Source organism: Scomber scombrus, chromosome 20, assembly GCF_963691925.1.
Source record: "Scomber scombrus chromosome 20, fScoSco1.1, whole genome shotgun sequence".
In the NCBI taxonomy this organism is placed as follows: Eukaryota; Metazoa; Chordata; class Actinopteri; order Scombriformes; family Scombridae; genus Scomber; species Scomber scombrus.
The window spans coordinates 21,098,598-21,115,591 of record NC_084989.1 but is presented as its reverse complement, the minus strand read 5'-3'; the positions used below and the strand labels follow the sequence as shown (position 1 = coordinate 21,115,591).

The 16,994-nt window shown below is 40.0% G+C and overlaps 1 protein-coding gene across 6 annotated transcripts in view; it reads left to right on the top strand.

Moving 5' to 3' along the window:
* Window positions 1–3,811: 3,811 nt before the first annotated feature.
* The window catches only part of slc4a2b (solute carrier family 4 member 2b), a 50,306-nt gene continuing 37,123 nt past the window's right edge, over window positions 3,812–16,994 (top strand). For 4 of the 6 annotated variants that reach the window (XM_062441885.1, XM_062441884.1, XM_062441882.1 and 1 more), the window contains exons 1-2: window positions 3,812–4,155; window positions 11,525–11,713. In XM_062441885.1, the coding sequence (XP_062297869.1) occupies window positions 11,654–11,713 (60 nt within the window). In that variant the 5' untranslated portion in view covers window positions 3,812–4,155; window positions 11,525–11,653. Of the gene's footprint in view, window positions 4,156–4,446; window positions 4,487–11,524; window positions 11,714–15,805; window positions 15,924–16,994 lie in introns of those variants that run through there. The other 2 variants (XM_062441883.1, XM_062441886.1) reach the window with 2 other exon arrangements.

The following is a 16,994-nucleotide window of genomic DNA, read 5'->3' as shown; positions in this document are numbered from 1 at the left end:
CAGGCTTGAAACACTCAGAGGCGACAGAGGCACAGCTATCAACGTACGCTGCCGCCAAATCCCCATAGAGATCCACAAACAGGGGCAGCTGTCAGGGGCTGTGCAGCAACACAGGGGTCAGGCTTGTTGCATTGAGAGGCTGCAGCACAGGAGATCTGGCTGGGCGAGAGCGGTGAGTCTCCGTCACTTCACGTTTTCCTGCTTTTATGGACGAATTCACAGTTTAGACTCGTTCACCTGTCGATACGCATACAGTTTGTCCTCGTTTGCACCACTCGAACGTATTTGTTCTATGTGTAGGAGTACGGTGGGCTTGTTTTTAGAGCCGAGAAGCAGAGAAGGAAGGAAGCTGGAAGCAGAATTTCCGAGTTGAGTTTACACTTCAAATAAAAGCAAGAAAAGCTGAAGGCGGGGTGTTATTCTGTTTGTTTTAGTGCTTGTAAAAAGTTATTTTGACCTTTTTTTTTATATCAACCTCAGCTGAAAGCATGAGATGGTTTGGATGAAGAACATATTTCTATATTTTTTAAACCACATTTACCCAAAACTTTCTTTAAAGAAAATCAGTAAAAAAGCAAAGAATGAGCCTCTATTTTCTATCCTGCAGGTTTTAAGTGGCGTGAAACAAGCGTACCGTGTGTTGGTCACAGTTTAGAAAAAATCTGTCAGTCCTCTTTGCACGCATGGAGTCACACCTCTTTATATAGTTGACTCAGTTGTGTCAGTGGATAATGCTATTATCAGAGCACTGTTGGGATTGAGGAAAGCCCCAGACTTTGAGGTGGACTTCAATTTTTAGCCTCTTGTGGCTTTGAGTTTAATTTTTACCCCTTTCCACCCCTCCACCCCTGCAAGACATGCATGTGACTCCAGAGTGAGCCCACATCACTGGGGGACAAACAACTACACACACACACACACACACACACACACACACACACACACACACACACACACACACACACACACACACACACACACACACACACACACATACACACACACACACACACACACACATACACACCCACTCAGGCTCCTCCTGGGGTTGGGGTATTTCTTTAGCCCTAAGGCTCATATAAGCTGATGTGGAATGCAACACTCGGTAATTTGGCCGACGGGTAATCAACTTGTTTAGATCACAGGACTGTTCTTTGTTCGCTGCAAAACACAATTAATCTGGCGGCTTTTATGACTTTAGGTTGGATTAATTGTGTAATGGTGTTTGATTCCTCCGTGACATGACATGCTTTTTTTTCTTCTCCTCTACGAGTCTGGAAAAAAGGGAAAAATACAAACCTAAAAACTGCAGCCGACCTCACAAAAAAACCTGTTGATAATATGAAATACTTAAAGATGCACTAACAATTTATTACAAGTGATTGATTAGGAAGACTTTTCCCGCTCATTTCATCCACATATTGCAGATTATAAACATCCTGTGCAGATTTGTAAACATGCAGTTAAGTTATTTATTTATTTTTTTACTGTTTATTTTAGAGCAAATGCCGTTGCTTACAATATTACAGAGTATATTGATCCTGTTTGTCATATTGCAGATTCCTGGCAGTAACATAGTTGCCCAACTTACTTAAGAAAACCAACACACACACACACACACACACACACACACACACACACACACACACACACACACAGTGACTCACCATCCATCTTACTGTCAGCGCTATTAATTGTGTGCAGCAGTGAAGCAAGACTTTTGTCACCATCTCTTTAATGTTGCCCATGAATGTTTAATGTCCAAACCCTTTCATGCACCAGCAGGTCATCTATTATTATCATTACTATCAGCAGCAGCAGCAGCAGCAGCTCAGGTTTATGTCAGCATAGCTTGACAAAGACTCTGATGACTACATTTTCCATGTGGAATCACCCTCATGTGATTTTTAAAGCAGTACCAAACATGTTTTTCCATGTTTTGGGCTGTTGTTACTGCCAACCAGTTTCCAAAGAAGCTTTTTTTTTATTTTTATGATGCATTTTTTTAGTCATGCTTGCGGCATTGCTCTTGGGATGCCAGTTTCGGTCAGTCGGTGCCATGGATGTATTATAAAAGCTGGATAGGGTGCCGCTACTCAGCCTATCAGCCGATTTTTACCGGTGGTCACTTGCGGTATTGCGGCCCGAAACGCATTTTCCCCATTGACCACTATTGTAGTTTTTGATCCATGGAGGTTTTATATTTGTGGAACCTTCCTCAAGCCCAGAAAAGCAAAAATGTAAAAATCAGTGACGTCATCACAATGTAGCTAGAAACTTTCTTTTTAGTGTATGGGCCAGCCTGGCAATTCTTATTGGACTGAATGGGCGCCATTTTTGCTCCGATATCCAGCTCTAAGCAATTATTAGCTGTTACCATGAAAGTCTGTACAGATATTCATGGTGCCCACAAGGTTAATCCACATAGTGATCATGTGACTTTTCATCTTAGCGCCACCAGCGTCTTTAATAAAAAACAATCTCAACCTCTACAAGCTGGATTGGCATGAAATTTCTTCCACATTTACCAGATGATGAATCTTAAATGTGACTTTTAGATTTCCGTTTTCACTGAAGTGACTCATCATCGGTTATTGGATGGATTGCAGCGGAGGTCAAAGCTTCAGCAACACTTGTCGTATACAGAACAACTGTTATTGTTGGACCGATGCTTTCGCCTGGCAGCCTTCATCAGGGTCATCATCCATCCATCATGACTCTGATGGAGGCTGCTGCAACCTTTTTTTTTAGACCTTGGAAGTTGGCAAAGTTGTGCCAGAAACCTTTACTCTGCTTCTACATCAATACACACACACACACACACACACACACACACACACACACACACACACACGCACACACACACACACACACACACACACACACACACACATAACTTTGTTGACCTCTTCACCTTTCGTCATCACAGCACCATCACGATGTCTAAATGTTTATTTGTCCGACACTTTGATTTATGACCACATGCCTGCACAATTGATGACATTTCCATCAGTTTCAGCTCCACTTTGTGTTTAAGGCTAAATAATAAATGTTACACGTGAAGTTTTATATGTTAAATATGCAGTAAAACTCCAAAGTTTTAGACAAAACCTCCCATTTCCTTTTGAATGAGAAAGTACAGCCTCACAGAGCTGCTACAGTGTAGCTGTCGACTCTTGTTTGTTCGTATTTTCCAGGAAGCCATGTTTGGGTTTTTTTTTTTTTTTTTTGATAAATGGGCTCAAACAGACGTTACCAAAACTCAGCAGTAGACTGCAAGATAAATCTGAGGTTGCGGGATGATTTCCAAGAGACGAGAGCACCAGAAAAAAAACGAATTCCTGCTTCACAAAACTTTATAAACTTTTCTCTAATGGCTGGAAAATTAGACATTAGACATCTTCTTCTGGGACTGTTACAGATCATTTACAGATTAACAGGTATTGAAGAGTTTTATACTTCTTTTTTTTTTTTAAAGGGGGCACAAGCAAAAAAAAAAAAACAACCCAAAAATGATAGGAGCTGCTGGGTTAAAAGTTGTGAAAGATGCAGATATTGATCATCAGGATTGAGTTTCCACTTTTAGCTTGAGGTCATGTGTATGTGTGTGAGTGACAGACATAGATAGGTGTGTGTGTGTGTGTGTGTGTGTGTGTGTGTGTGTGTGTGTGTGTGTGTGTGTGTGTGTGTGTGTGTGTGTGTGTGTGTGTGTGTGTGTGTGTGTGTGTGTGTGTGTGTGTGTGTGTGTGTGTGTGTGTGTGTGAGCAGCAACAGCCTCTGACTCTGACTCAGTATTGAATGGGCCCTGGAGTCACATGGCTACTTGTCAGCAGGCTGGAGGAGGAAACATAATCCCGAGGCTGAAGGCTGCCGTTATCAGTCGCTGCGTGTTGGTCTGAGAGAGAGAAAGCACTCAGCAGCTCAGTGAGAGGCTGGGACGGAGCGCACAAAAAAAAAAAAACCTCTACATCGCTAACCCTTGTTTCTTTTGTCTCCCCTATCTCTCTCCCTTTCTTTTTCTCTCTCTCTCTCTTTTTTCCCCTCTCTGTTTGTTTTTGCACTGCACTCTGACCAGACCCGGGTCTCTCCTCCACAGCAGAGTTCAGAATTGCACTACAATGACTGCGGTGGCTTCTCTGCAGTAAGCAAACAAAGGTATGGTACGATGACGGATCTCTTTTTTTATTTATTTTAATTTGTTTGTTTCTGTGACGGTGCGTTCTAATTAATTGATTATTTATGTGGGCTAGTCCTCAATTAGTAGACCAGAGCCACCTCAGGTTAAGTCAAATCAAAGTTAACAGGATTCTTCCTGCTGGTGTCACACGTTCTTCATATCCAGCTGACTTGGAGAGAGAGAGAGAGAGCTGAGTCAGACTTAAATCATGATCTGTAACCATAAAAAGAAAGCAGGTTAGAAAGAGAAAAAAAATCTTTAAACAAGCTACTTTGAGATTTAGTAGCACAAATATGCTTTTCCACTGTTGTATATCTTGATTTTTAGAGCCTTTAAAGGACATCGTTTGGGACATGATGGCTCTATAAAACTCTGTGGTCGATTCAAAATTGGCTGTTTAATGCAACGCCAAAAAAACCCGCGATAAATCCTCAAGTGTTTGTCTTCTTCTTTCTTTAAATCACTGAACGCCTGACCCCACTTTTTAAGCTCAGTGTTTCCTCATCATGCGATAATATTGTTCATTCTGTGAATTTTAAAAGCAGCGTTCAGAACGTTACAGCATGTTAGATAAAACATTAAGGCCACACTTTTATCTGCATGTAACTCGGTGGTATCGTAACTACACAATCTGTGCTTCAGGAAAAACAGACAGGACTGCGTTGTCAGCTGAACAGACAAATGAATCACTTCTTTTTTTTTTTCTTCGGTGCAGTTCTCTAATGAAACCTTAAACCGCTCTTTTCCTCCCTGTCATTGTCCTGCTTTTATAAGTAAAGGTCTGTTCGCTTGGTTTGAGGTTTTTGGACATTATGATCAGGCTTCTATTTCCGAAACAGGCATTTAGTGTTTTTTTTATTGGCAGTGTGTTCATTTTTTATTGAACTGTTCTTTAATTATGCCTTTTTTTGTGATAGAATTTGTAGATTTAGATCAGCGTGCTGCCTGCGGTCGATACTCGCGTGCCAAGCTGCTGGTCGAACTTGATCACTGGGGTGAGACGCATGTAGGCTTGTTGTCGTCGTGTTTTTGAGGCTGGTTCTTGACCTCGGTTCGGCCGTCTGTCCGTCTGTCCGTCTGTCTGTCTGTTCTCAGTCTTACCGCTTAATGTCATTATAAGGAGCAGCAGACACAGCACAAGACTTTTTAACCTTTTGTCCATTTTTAACTGCAAAGGTCACAAAAAGAGACATCAAGTTACATTTTTGACAGGCAGGTTCTGACTTAGAGAGCTCTGACCTTTTCATTTTGACCGTTTTGGAGATGATCATCACTCCTATTAGTGTGATCGTGACTTTATTCTGTCATTGCTCCTCTCTTCAAAGGAGGCCTTGCACTTTATCAAAAAAAAAACCTTTTAAAGTAAGGATCTTAAATGAGCATTGACGCATGTTTTTCTTGCTGTAATCGTTCCTCCTGTTCATACCGACCATTACAAGATCTCAAGTGATGATTGGGCAAAAATCCACAGTCGTCCTTCTGTGCAAATATGTATTTAAAAGTTTATCTGACGCTAATATGAAGCCTCAGTAGTCTGAGTTAGTCAAATAAAGTGAATATCTTCTACAGTTACTGGGTTAAATTCCCTCTTTGTGTCCTGACAGTGTTTTCCTGTTCAGTTACATTGGAAGGATCTTTATAAAAATAGAGAATTTGGCTCTAAAAATACTGTAACTTTGTAAGATATTGATTTGATTTGACTCATTTGGACGGCCGAAGCTTCATATTATCTTCTTCAAATAAGCGTTTGAACTCATTTTTTTTGCACAAAAGGAGGACTGTGGGTTTTGGCCTCCATCACTTATATTGTAAGTGCATTATGGTGTGGGGGGGGGGGGGGGGGGGGGGGGGTATTTTAATAGTCAGTATGAACAGGAGGAGTGATTACAGCAAGAAAAACACGAGTTAATAATCATTCAGGTAGTTTTAGGACAGACTTGAAAAATGGTGAACTGGTCCTTTAAAAAAAAAAAGAAGAAGTTTAAACTTGTGTCCTCCTTTTTTCCCTTAAAGGTGCCTCACTTTTTTTATTAAGATGAGTCAAATTAAACATTTTAAAACTGGGCATGGTATTTTCCATCAACAACATCCCACAGAGAGACTCTGTTTAGTTTATTTGCTCTGTGGAGGAGATGAGTCAACACCCAATAACGTCTAAAAGATGCCAAACATTATCACCATCTTCTGAGTTAGCACTTTCCTCCACAGGTATGACGCAAATATCTCAAAAGTTTTGGTAATATTCAGACGAATTTCAGCCAATTGACTTTTAGATAACAGTAAAGGAAATGTAACTTCCTCTAAAATGTTGCAATCTTCCTTAAGTAAGAATAAATAGCTGGTTACACCCTGTCAGCTGTACTAGTTTTCTTATTTTTTTTTAAATCATTCATAGCAGATAATACAAGTATAAACAATATATGCAATTCATACAATTAGTATAAACAGCATTAGACAGTATAAACAGAAATATTAAATGTGATGAATGTGTGAGTTAATTGGCCTTTAAACAGAAGAGCTTTCGATTATAGTCACATGATGTCGTCTTTTGCTCCACTTTTCTTTTAAGTTGTGTATATTCAGTTTATAATAAGTGCATAATATGATAGATACGTTTGTAATTTAAACAAAAATAGCACTTTAGCTGGTATTAATTTAAGCGTAGATGACAGTTTTCTTCAGTATAAGTTGAGAGAGTGTCTTGAGGACGACAGTGACAAGCTTAGTTAACCTTTAAGTGTTGACGGAGGAGACTTTAAGCATTTTAAATTAACCCAGATTAGCTGCTCGGAGAGTGTTTACACCTGCCCCCCCCTCCCCTCCCCTCCCCCTCCTTCCCAATGGTGTGACATTGCAGATACTTTTAAGAATCCTAAATCACACAGTTTTCTAGGCTTCAGTCCGTAGCTGCAGTGGTTACCTTCTTCCTGTTTTCATACTTACTTCCTCCCTGAAGGATAGTTTTCCCAAAGCTTTTGTGTATATGTGTGTGTGTGTATATGTGTGTGTGTGTGTGTGACTAATAGCAGTATGGGAACAAAAAAAAGTATTTTTAGTGGAGGAAAAAAAAAAAAAAAGATTCAACACTCATCGTCATATTTCTTTTAAGGAACATTTTTTGTGAGGTACGAAAGCTTCAACATATATGTGATGTACTTCTTCCAGGAGAAGCACGGAGCATTTTGTCCTCACTTCCTCTTGCATTGTCAGCATTCGTCCGTCCACGTCCCCTTTTTTCTTTTTTTTTCTTCATTTCTGTTATTACGTAAGAGACAATCAGTTCCTTTTTACTCAGCCTTTTTATAAACCGACTACTTGTGCTTCATTGGAGACAAAAACACTTTAAATCACTAAAGGGACCAAAAATCTACTTCCTTCAAACCAAAGACAGTTGCACTATTGTCTCCGTTCCAAGTTGTTTTCTTCTGATCATTATTGTTGTTGTTATCTTTAGTGGTATTATTACAGACTTTGGCCTGAGGTAGATAGGCTGGTTCCCATGGTTTTTGCCCAGGATCAACAGGGTTCTGTAACTTTATCCCTGTGTAGCCGGCCCTGCCTCCTCCGCTGCTGGTGGGGTCTTGGTTTACTGAGAAAGTAAAGACTTCAAACACAACCCAATCCCTCACTGACCGTTACGCTGCACAGATTTCAGCCTCTCAAACTAGTTAATACCCTTACATACTGTTCATACTGTAGTAATTAATCCTTAATGATACTTTTTAGAGAGCAGGTCTTTAGTTTTTATGCTTTTTGTTGATCCAGCGTGATTTAAAACAGGATTACATATCAATTTCAATTAATTATATTTAATCTGACAAAAATAACAGTATTTTTGAATGCTGGTTTTTAAATTTTTGAATAAATATGAGTCAAAAAATAAAAAAAAATGCATATCAGCTGCACAAAAATGTCTTATTCTGGGTCCCGTGAGGATAATGATGCTTTCAGAGAGCTAGAAAGAGTTTATTCTTTAGTTTTTACACTTTTTGTTGACCCAACGTGACTTAACATATGAGTGCATATCAATTTTAAATGAATTATATTGAATTTGATTGAAAAAACTGTATTTTTGAATGCTTGTGTTTGAATTTTTACATAAATATGAGTCAAAAATTCAACAAAAATGAGTATCAGATGCACAAAAATCACTTATTCTGGGTCCTGTGATGATAATGATGTTTTCAGAGAGCAGAGAAAGTTTATTCTTTAGTTTTTACACTTTTTATAGTTTTTACACTTTTTATCGATGGAGATAAAACATTTAGAATCACTTTTACAATGATATATATTGGTCCAATGTTACTTGATACAGGAAAATGTGAAAAAACAGTATTTTTGAATAGTGTTTTTTGAACACAGCTGCACAAAAACGTGTTTAAATAGTTGAAATATTTCCATTTTTTGCATATTTTGCATCACATCAGGATAAATCATCATATTTCTTGCTATTTTTTTTTCACTCCCAAATGTCAAAATGGGTCAAAATCGACCCTCGAACAAGTATGTAAGGGTTAAAGGTGATATTCTGAATCGAACAGCTGCCAGTCTGTAATTAACGTTGTGTGCAGTGATTAGCATCGTGGCAGAGTGAACGTAGAGCGTTGCCAAAAGAAACAGCGTGTGTGAGAGTCTGTCTCCTTGGCAGGTAACGTGTTCTTCCAGCTCCTAAAAATACTAATCTCTTGTCATTGATTGTACTTTTTTTTTTTTTTACATACCTCCATAGAAAGTCAGTTGCCAACAAGGTCATTGATATGATTGTGCTCAGGCATCAAGGAGGCTTATCATTACTTTGATAGCTGCTGTCAGAGAGCCAGCTCGGCTTTGGCAGGACATGATTTCCAACCGTGAATCAAAAAGACGGATTCTTGCTTTTTAGTTTGAATCAAAGTCGCTGTTTAGTTAATAAAGCAGCGAGGGGGCGACACTTAGAGAAAGGTTTTACGACACTATGGGGCGCCTGCTTTATTTAAATTACTGTAAAAGTTAAAGATTTTAGTTGTTGATGTCATACATCATGTCTAAGAGTATTTAAGTTGTGTCATTTGGACTTTAAACACACTCCGAAATGAATGCAAATTTCGGTTAATCTGTATTTTTATGTAAATGACACACTCTTGCACACTTCTACCTCTTGCAAGCTCATTTTGCAAACCTTAGTTTAGTCCTCTTCTGGCACCTCAAGCTGCCCTAAATTGCCCCGATTCTGATATGATTCCTTTGTAGTTTGTACATCAAATAACGGGAGAATTTAAGAGAGAGTGTGTGACGAAGGTGGAGGTTAGTGGAGGCACGTGCCGCTCGCTTATCAAAGGGTCGTCTGCACAGTAGCACCAGGTTATCTTGCCTCTTATCTGACTCTTAATGGTTAATAACCTTGGATGGTGGAAGTGCTGCGAGTGGGCCTTTTTAAGATCAGGAATCGGAGAAATGGAAAAAGGTTGATGTTGATTATGAAATGTGTTAGGTATGCTTTTGTACGTCTTCGGCAACCGTTGCCGACCGTCACGCCTCGAGTACAATGTAAACTGTTGTTAAGAGTTTCCTGCTCCAGCGTGAAATGAGAGGCGGTTAGTGTTTAGTGAAGTGGCGTCTGGGGGATTCAAAGGTACTTTAAGGGCTTCCAGGAAATCCTGAAGCCGGTTCTTTCTTAGTTAGAGTAGATGTGAGTACAGTTAGGACAGTAAAACATGTTACTTTGTGTGTTTTTGTGTTGACTTTGTGCTCGAGAACATTCAATTTTAAATGCAAAACTTACTGTTATGTCAGAAGAGCTGCAATTATTGTGTTTAACGTCCTCTGAAGATGAACTGTGCATGAGTTGTGACCCTTTTTTTAAAAAAAAAAGCTTACAGCAGCATGTCAGACAGTAGATTGGTCCAGACTGAAATATCTCAGCCGCTAATGGATGGATTATCATCAAATGTTGTCAGAGGAGGAGTCCTAATGAATTTGGTGATCCTCTTCTCTGACCTTTTCCTCTAGCGCCACCATGAGGTTTACGTTCCTCACATTTTAGTGAAATATCTCAACATCTATTTGTACATTTGTCATTTATTGCTCAGATGATGATGCCTTTATAAGTTTTTTGAACCCTTCATTTTTAACCCTCCTGTCGTCCTCCCGGGTCAAATTGACCCCATCTCCTTTGACTGTTCCTTCTTTCCTTCCTTCCTTCCTCCCTCTTTCTTTAATTTTTCCTTCATTCTTCCCCTCCTTCCCTCTTTCTTTGCTCCCTCCTCCTTCCATACTTATTTCCTCATTTCCTTCCTTCCTTCCTCTTTTCCTTCCTCCCTTCCTTCTCTCCTTACGTCCTTCCTCTTTTCCTCCCTCCCTCCCTCCTTACTCCTATTCTTCTGTCCTTCCTTCCTCATTCCTTCTTTCCTCCCTTCCTTCTTTCCTCACTTCCTCCTTTCCTTCCTCCCTTCCTTCTCTCCTTACTTCCTTCCTCTTTTCCTTCCTCCCTCCCTCCTTACTCCTTTCCTTCCTACCTTCCTTCCTCCTTTCCTTCCTCCCTTCCTTCTCTCCTTACTTCCTTCCTCATTCCTTCTTTCCTCCCTTCCTTCTTTCCTCACTTCCTTCCTTCCTCCTTTCCTTCCTCCCTTCCTTCTCTCCTTACTTCCTTCCTCTTTTCCTCCCTCCCTTCCTCCCTCCTTACTCCTTTCCTTCCTCATTCCTTCCTTCCTTCCTTCCTTCCTTCCTTCCTTCCTTCCTTCCTTCCTTCCTTCCTTCCTTCTTTCCTCACTTCCTTCCTTCCTACCTTCCTTACTCCTTTCCTTCCTCCCTTCCTTCTCTCCTTAACTCCTTCCTCTTTTCCGCCCTCCCTTCCTCCCTCCTTTCTCCTTGACCTGAGGATGACAGGAGGGTTAATTTAGCGCCATCACTGGGTCAGATTTTTATTATCGTGCTGCATTTATCTTAAAAGTACGACTGTGCCTAATGCAGCTTTACAGAGATGCTAGCAGGAATGTAATTCAAAGTTACCAGTACATATAATTATACAAAATGATAGGGGCCAAAGGTAATTAGGCAAGTTATAATTAACTTCACTAAAGTCTTCATATTTAAAATTTCTTGTCTGGTTTATGTCTCTCTGCTCCAATGTCATAAAAATTGAAGGATGATGTTGAAATAGGAATTTCAAATTCCTGGACTGAAGAAATCGGCATGCCGTTTCTATTTCGAGCCTAATGTGTCAGAGTAAAGAGCCAAAACAATTAAAATTCATATTCAGGGATTACTGGCCCACAGCTTCAGTATTTCAGCGCTTTGTTTTGCTTCATGTTTTTAAATCTGCAGCTTTATGTGGACTAACCCCTTTTGCGGATCTATATCTGTCTCCAGGTTATGCTGCCCAAAAGCTGTCTGAGTCCCAGTGAGAAAGAGAAGGGCTAAAGCCAAAAAAAAAAAACCCCAATCCAAATCAGCTTTCCAGAGCCTCTCCAGCAGCAGCGAACTCCACCGCTCAGAGCCATGAGCAACCCCAGCGCTCCCAACCAGATTACAGACGCCGTGGCATCGGTTATTCACAGCGTAAGTCGACACGACCGCATGCAGGAACGCCCTCTTTCTCTGTCTCTCCTCTCTCTTTCTCCTCTAACCCGTCAGCTCAGGCAATATATTCTCCGACCACATCATAGAAGAAAAACGACACACACACGAGGCACGCTGGGTGATCCTGGTGACAAACGAGGTTAAACACTCTCTCAGGAGGAAGATGATGTTCTCAATTAGTAGTTTACGGTCGTTTCATGAGGCTGCGAGCTATTCTGCAGCTTTTCCTCCAAACACCCACCACTGCAAACACATTTCTTCTCTCTCTCTCTCTCTCTCTCTTTGCTGCTGGATTTTTATGCTGCATCAGCTCCTTCGGTCCTCTCTGGCATCGGAGTGTGTATTTTGGACAGTGCCGTTCCCTCCAGAGTTATGTGTGTACAAATCTAGTCTCATGCTAGAGCCAATTCACTGGTTACATGCAGCATTTCTAGCTCCAAATCACTTCTGCTGCTGCTGCTGCTGCTGAAATCTCCTTATCATTACAGCACTGGAGAATGTGAACGATGCCACAACTATAAAAGAGCTTTTTTTTCTCCTCGTATTTTTTAGTGTTGCCAGTATTGGAAACAGTAAAATAAAGCTGGCACACGAATGCAGAACGTAATTGCACGGCTGCTGGTGGGATTTTCTTTTTTTTGATAAACACGACTGGCAAGAGAACCTGGAGGGTTGAGCTGGTGGCCGGCCAAAGAAAGCTGCAGCATTCCTCAACTCGAGAGGTTCTCAACAAGTTCATCTTAGGATGATTAAGATGCTGAGGCAGAAAATATCACAAGCTTAAAGGAAGAATCCACCCATAAATAGTCTCACGATGTTAGATTTGAGTTTCGGTTGGAGATGGTGGGTGAATTCTTGGTATTAATATGTGAGCTGCGTTCCAAGAATTTATAAAGGCAGCATCTTTTTTTTCTTTTTTTTTTTTTTACTCACCTTTGCTTAACGTGACATTTCCTTCATTTTCCAGCAGTGTGGCTTTCAACATCACACATTTAAAGAGGGTTGACTTTGATGTGGGTTGATCATGTAGGCGAGTGGAAATTAACTGTGAGAACAAACATTAAAAAACATAAACTGTGAAGTTGATAGAGATCAACTGATAGAAGACACTGTTTTCATCTCGTAGCTCATACAGTAGTTATCTTCTTATTGCGTAACTGCAACACTGTAGTAGGAAACGCCTGGTTTTCCTTAGCTTTGCATTTCTCTGTTTGTCAGTGTTGTCAGCTGTTTCCTTTCCGATGTTTCTCACTAGTCTAGTCGTGTGACTCTCGTCTTATCTACCTGGAAGGACGTTGCTCGCTGCACATAAACAAACATAACTATTGTCCATGTTTTGAAATGTAAACCCTGGCAGAGTATTTAGGAGGTGGAAGTGGATATATGACACCGAAACTACCGAACCGTGAAATATGTGTAGAGCGACCTCAGAGATCATTTATCATATCTCATGTATTTTTCTTTTATAACCATTTGTTCTTGGATAGAAAATAGTTATGTCATAATCACAAAGAAGTAAAAACCTCACCAGACGTCTTGTTTATAAGAGTTTTTCTGCCTCCACGCCAGCGACAGCCGCAGCTGCAGCTGCAGCCGGAGATTTTTATATTTTCCAAGTTTTTTCCGCCCCGTCCAGTTCTAGAGAACACAATATCTCAGAAACGCCTTCAGGGATTTTCTTCAAAAATTTGGAACAAACATCCACTTTGACTCAAGGATGAAGTGATTAGATTTCAAGTGGACAAAAGTCAAGGTTGCTGTGACCGTACAAACACACTTTTTATAAAACCAAAACTGAAGAATCCAAACACTGATTATGACAAAATTTCACAGAAATGTCTAATAAGATAAAAAAGGATGAAGTGATGACATTTTATATCTGAAAAGGTCAAAGGTTAACTTCACTTTGACGTCATAATATTCTCCAAAATCACTTTTCTGGCCACAGAAGCGTTGATACTGACTTGGTGACACTAATCTTATAACTTATTAAATTCCTTCACTATAATATTATGAGTCTGCTTTAGACGTGGATATAAACTGAAGCTTGACTAAATAACAGAGGCAGAAAACAGAGAGGCGTTTTTTGGTTGTTTTTTTCTTGGTGCTGTTTTTTAAAATAGTTTCACACCTACATGATGTGTGTGTGATAGTTGAACTCCTTCACAGAATCACACATTGCTATCTGGTGATCTCAACAGAAGAAGCCTGTCATATTAAGATCATCAAATAATTTCCTTATGTTTATTATTATTATTTACCCATTTCCTGTTTGAATGCCGGTCAAAAGAGAGGAGATGTAAACAACTGAATTTAAAAGCTAAAGCAACAAAATGTCTCTAAATCAGTGCCTTTTAGTTTTAAATGTTGCACAAATAATATTGCTTACTATTAGTTTTGGCCAGGGTCAGTGAAATGTAATAGGTTACAGATTACTAGTTATTCTAATTAAATGCAATAAGTAATGTAACTACTTTAATTCCTTCCCACCTTCCTTCCTTCCTTCCATCCGTCCTTCCTTCCTTCCTTCCCACCTTCCTTCCTTCCTCTTCCTTCCTTCCTTCCTTCCTTCCTTCCTTCCTTCCTTCCTTCCTTCTGTCCTTCCTTCTTTCCTTCCCTCCTTCCTCTCTCCTTCCTTCCTTCCCTCCTTCCTTCCTTCCTTCCGTCCTTCCTTCTTTCCTTTCTTCCTTCCTCTCTCCTTCCTTCCCTCCTTCCTTCCTTCCTTCCTTCCTTCCTTCCTTCCTTCCTTCCTTCCTTCCTTCCTTCCTTCCTTCCTTCCTTCCTTCCTTCCTTCCCTCCTTCCTTCCTTCCTCTCTGTCCTTCCTTCCTTCCTTCCTATTTTCCTTCTTTCCTTCCCTCCTTCCTTCCTTCTGTCCTTCCATCTTCCTTCCTTCCTTCCTTCCTTCCTTCCTTTCTTCCTTCCTTCCTTCCTTCCTTCCCTCCTTCCTTCCTTCCTCTCTGTCCTTCCTTCCTTCCTTCCTTCCTATTTTCCTTCTTTCCTTCCCTCCTTCCTTCCTTCTGTCCTTCCATCTTCCTTCCTTCCTTCCTTCCTTCCTTCCTTCCTTCCTTCCTTCCTTTCTTCCTTCCTTCCTTCCTTCCTTCCTAAGATCTAAGATCATCTGTTAGGGTAAATGTTCCCATTAAGCACCAAAATCTAAGTCCAGCTGTTTTTCATGGATACTGACATGATTTATAAGGGAGATCATTTGTTATAAAGCAACATTTATCTCTCATTTGAAAATGTATTCATTAGTTCATGTAGATTTTGGAATATAAAATAAAGATATTTGATGAATAAAGTGAGTTTAATTGGTACTGTGACTCCATTTAAGCTCATGTGTGCTCCAAATAAGCCCACATCATGATTTATTTACTAAATATAAAGAAAAATATTGATTTCAAAGAATTAAAAACAGCAATATATGTATTCAGTAACATGTTAAATATTAAAAAATGAGGAAAAAACCCTCCTGAGTAAAATCTTAAAGGTCTGACTTCAGATGTAACCTCCTTTATAATCATAAACATTTTCATCAGTAACTATAATAGATTACAATTACATTTATTATATGATTAAATGATGTAACACTAGTGCATAAGACTATAAAGGCCCTGTGTGTCTTTTTAAAGCTAATTATAGCAGGTAAGACAGTCGACTACCTTCAAACACGCCGCTACAGTGCTCCGCAGTACGAGTCGTCTGGGATCTGCCAGATCAAGAAGCTCACTAAAGATAAAACAGTTGGCGTTATGACAGCGCTTTTAGCATTTATTGCTCGTTCCCTTTGGCTCCAACTCTTACCAAGTTAATTATTATCTCTCCTTTAACAATATGGGCTTGTGTCAGTGTGTGTCAGTGTGTGTGTAGTTAGGGAGAGTCTAGTTAATCCTGTGTGTGTTGAGTTTTTTTTAAGAGCTTACATTGTGAAAGTGAGTAATGTCTTCTTCCTACCCCCTTAACTGAAGATCTGCCCCTGATCATGTGACAGAGGGCGAACAGAAATAGGAAATCTATAAAACCAGGGGCTGGCATTTGTTGGCTTTTTACTTGCTTGACATTGGCGAGAGAGAAGAGGGGGGGGGGGAAAGCAAATATCGCCATCTCTCTCTCTCTCCGTGTTTTTTTTTTTAAAGGCTGCGGAAAAACACACACGTGTCTAATTTGATGGAGTTTCTGTTTGTGTCCAAGGTGAGTTTGGCTTTTTTTTTTTGTTGCGTCATTAATGCTCAAACGTAAGCTTCACCACACCACCACGCTTACTACGTTTAACAAAGGCTTACCGTCTCTCATTCTCCTTTTCTCTGTGTCTGTGATAATTAGTCTAGCTCTTATCATCCCCCCCCCCCTCTTGGTCATTCATTACACATCTACCTTACTACAGAACGCAAATACAGCTCCTATGTTGCCTGACTTTGCGTTTTTTTCAGGTAAATTTAACCTCGACACGAACTTTTCACCTGGTTAATGTTCAGTGTGACGCAGCTGCCTTAGAGATGCACTTTGACTTCCTCGCCAACAGCTCAATGACTTTTTACTCGGTATTAGTAATCCAAGGGTAATAATTACTCCACCCTAATGACATCTTAATTCGTCACTAGTTACAGATAGCTACCTCTTTTTTTTATAATGTCCGCAGGTGGTGCTGTGAAGTATTTTGACAGGAGAAAACTGTGAGAAATGTAGCAAATGAACAGCTTAAAGTAGCAAAAATTGGGGTTATTTTGTTAGTTTTAGCAGGTTTGAAGTGACATAAGTTGCCAGTAATTGTGTTAAACGTCTTAATGATGCAATACTTCTTTAATTGTGGCGAACACAGAAAGGTTAAAGGTCAGATTCGGCTGCAGAACTGAATATTTGGTGCATTTAGAGTCAGTGGTTTGCTTGAGGTGAATTTCAACTGCACGAATGAAACTTTATCTTTTTAGGGTATGTTTAATTAAAGGAATAGTTCGATATTTTGGGGAAATACTTTTTCGCTTTCCCGCTGAGATTTAGATGAGATCGGTTAATAAGAAAGTACAACCAGCAACAAGATAACGTAGCTTAGCATAAAAGACTTAAGTAAGATTGAGGGGGGGTAACTGCTAGCCTCGCTTACAAATTGGCACGATATATATGTCGGTTTGTCTGAAAACCAAGGTGTGGTTTTACGGGGGGGATTAAGTGTTGGACTATTTCTTGGCCTGGGGGGCGGCTGTAACTTCTTGAAGATTCCGCTGGTTATCTGGTAACTTTACGATCACGACAGAACTGGAAAAA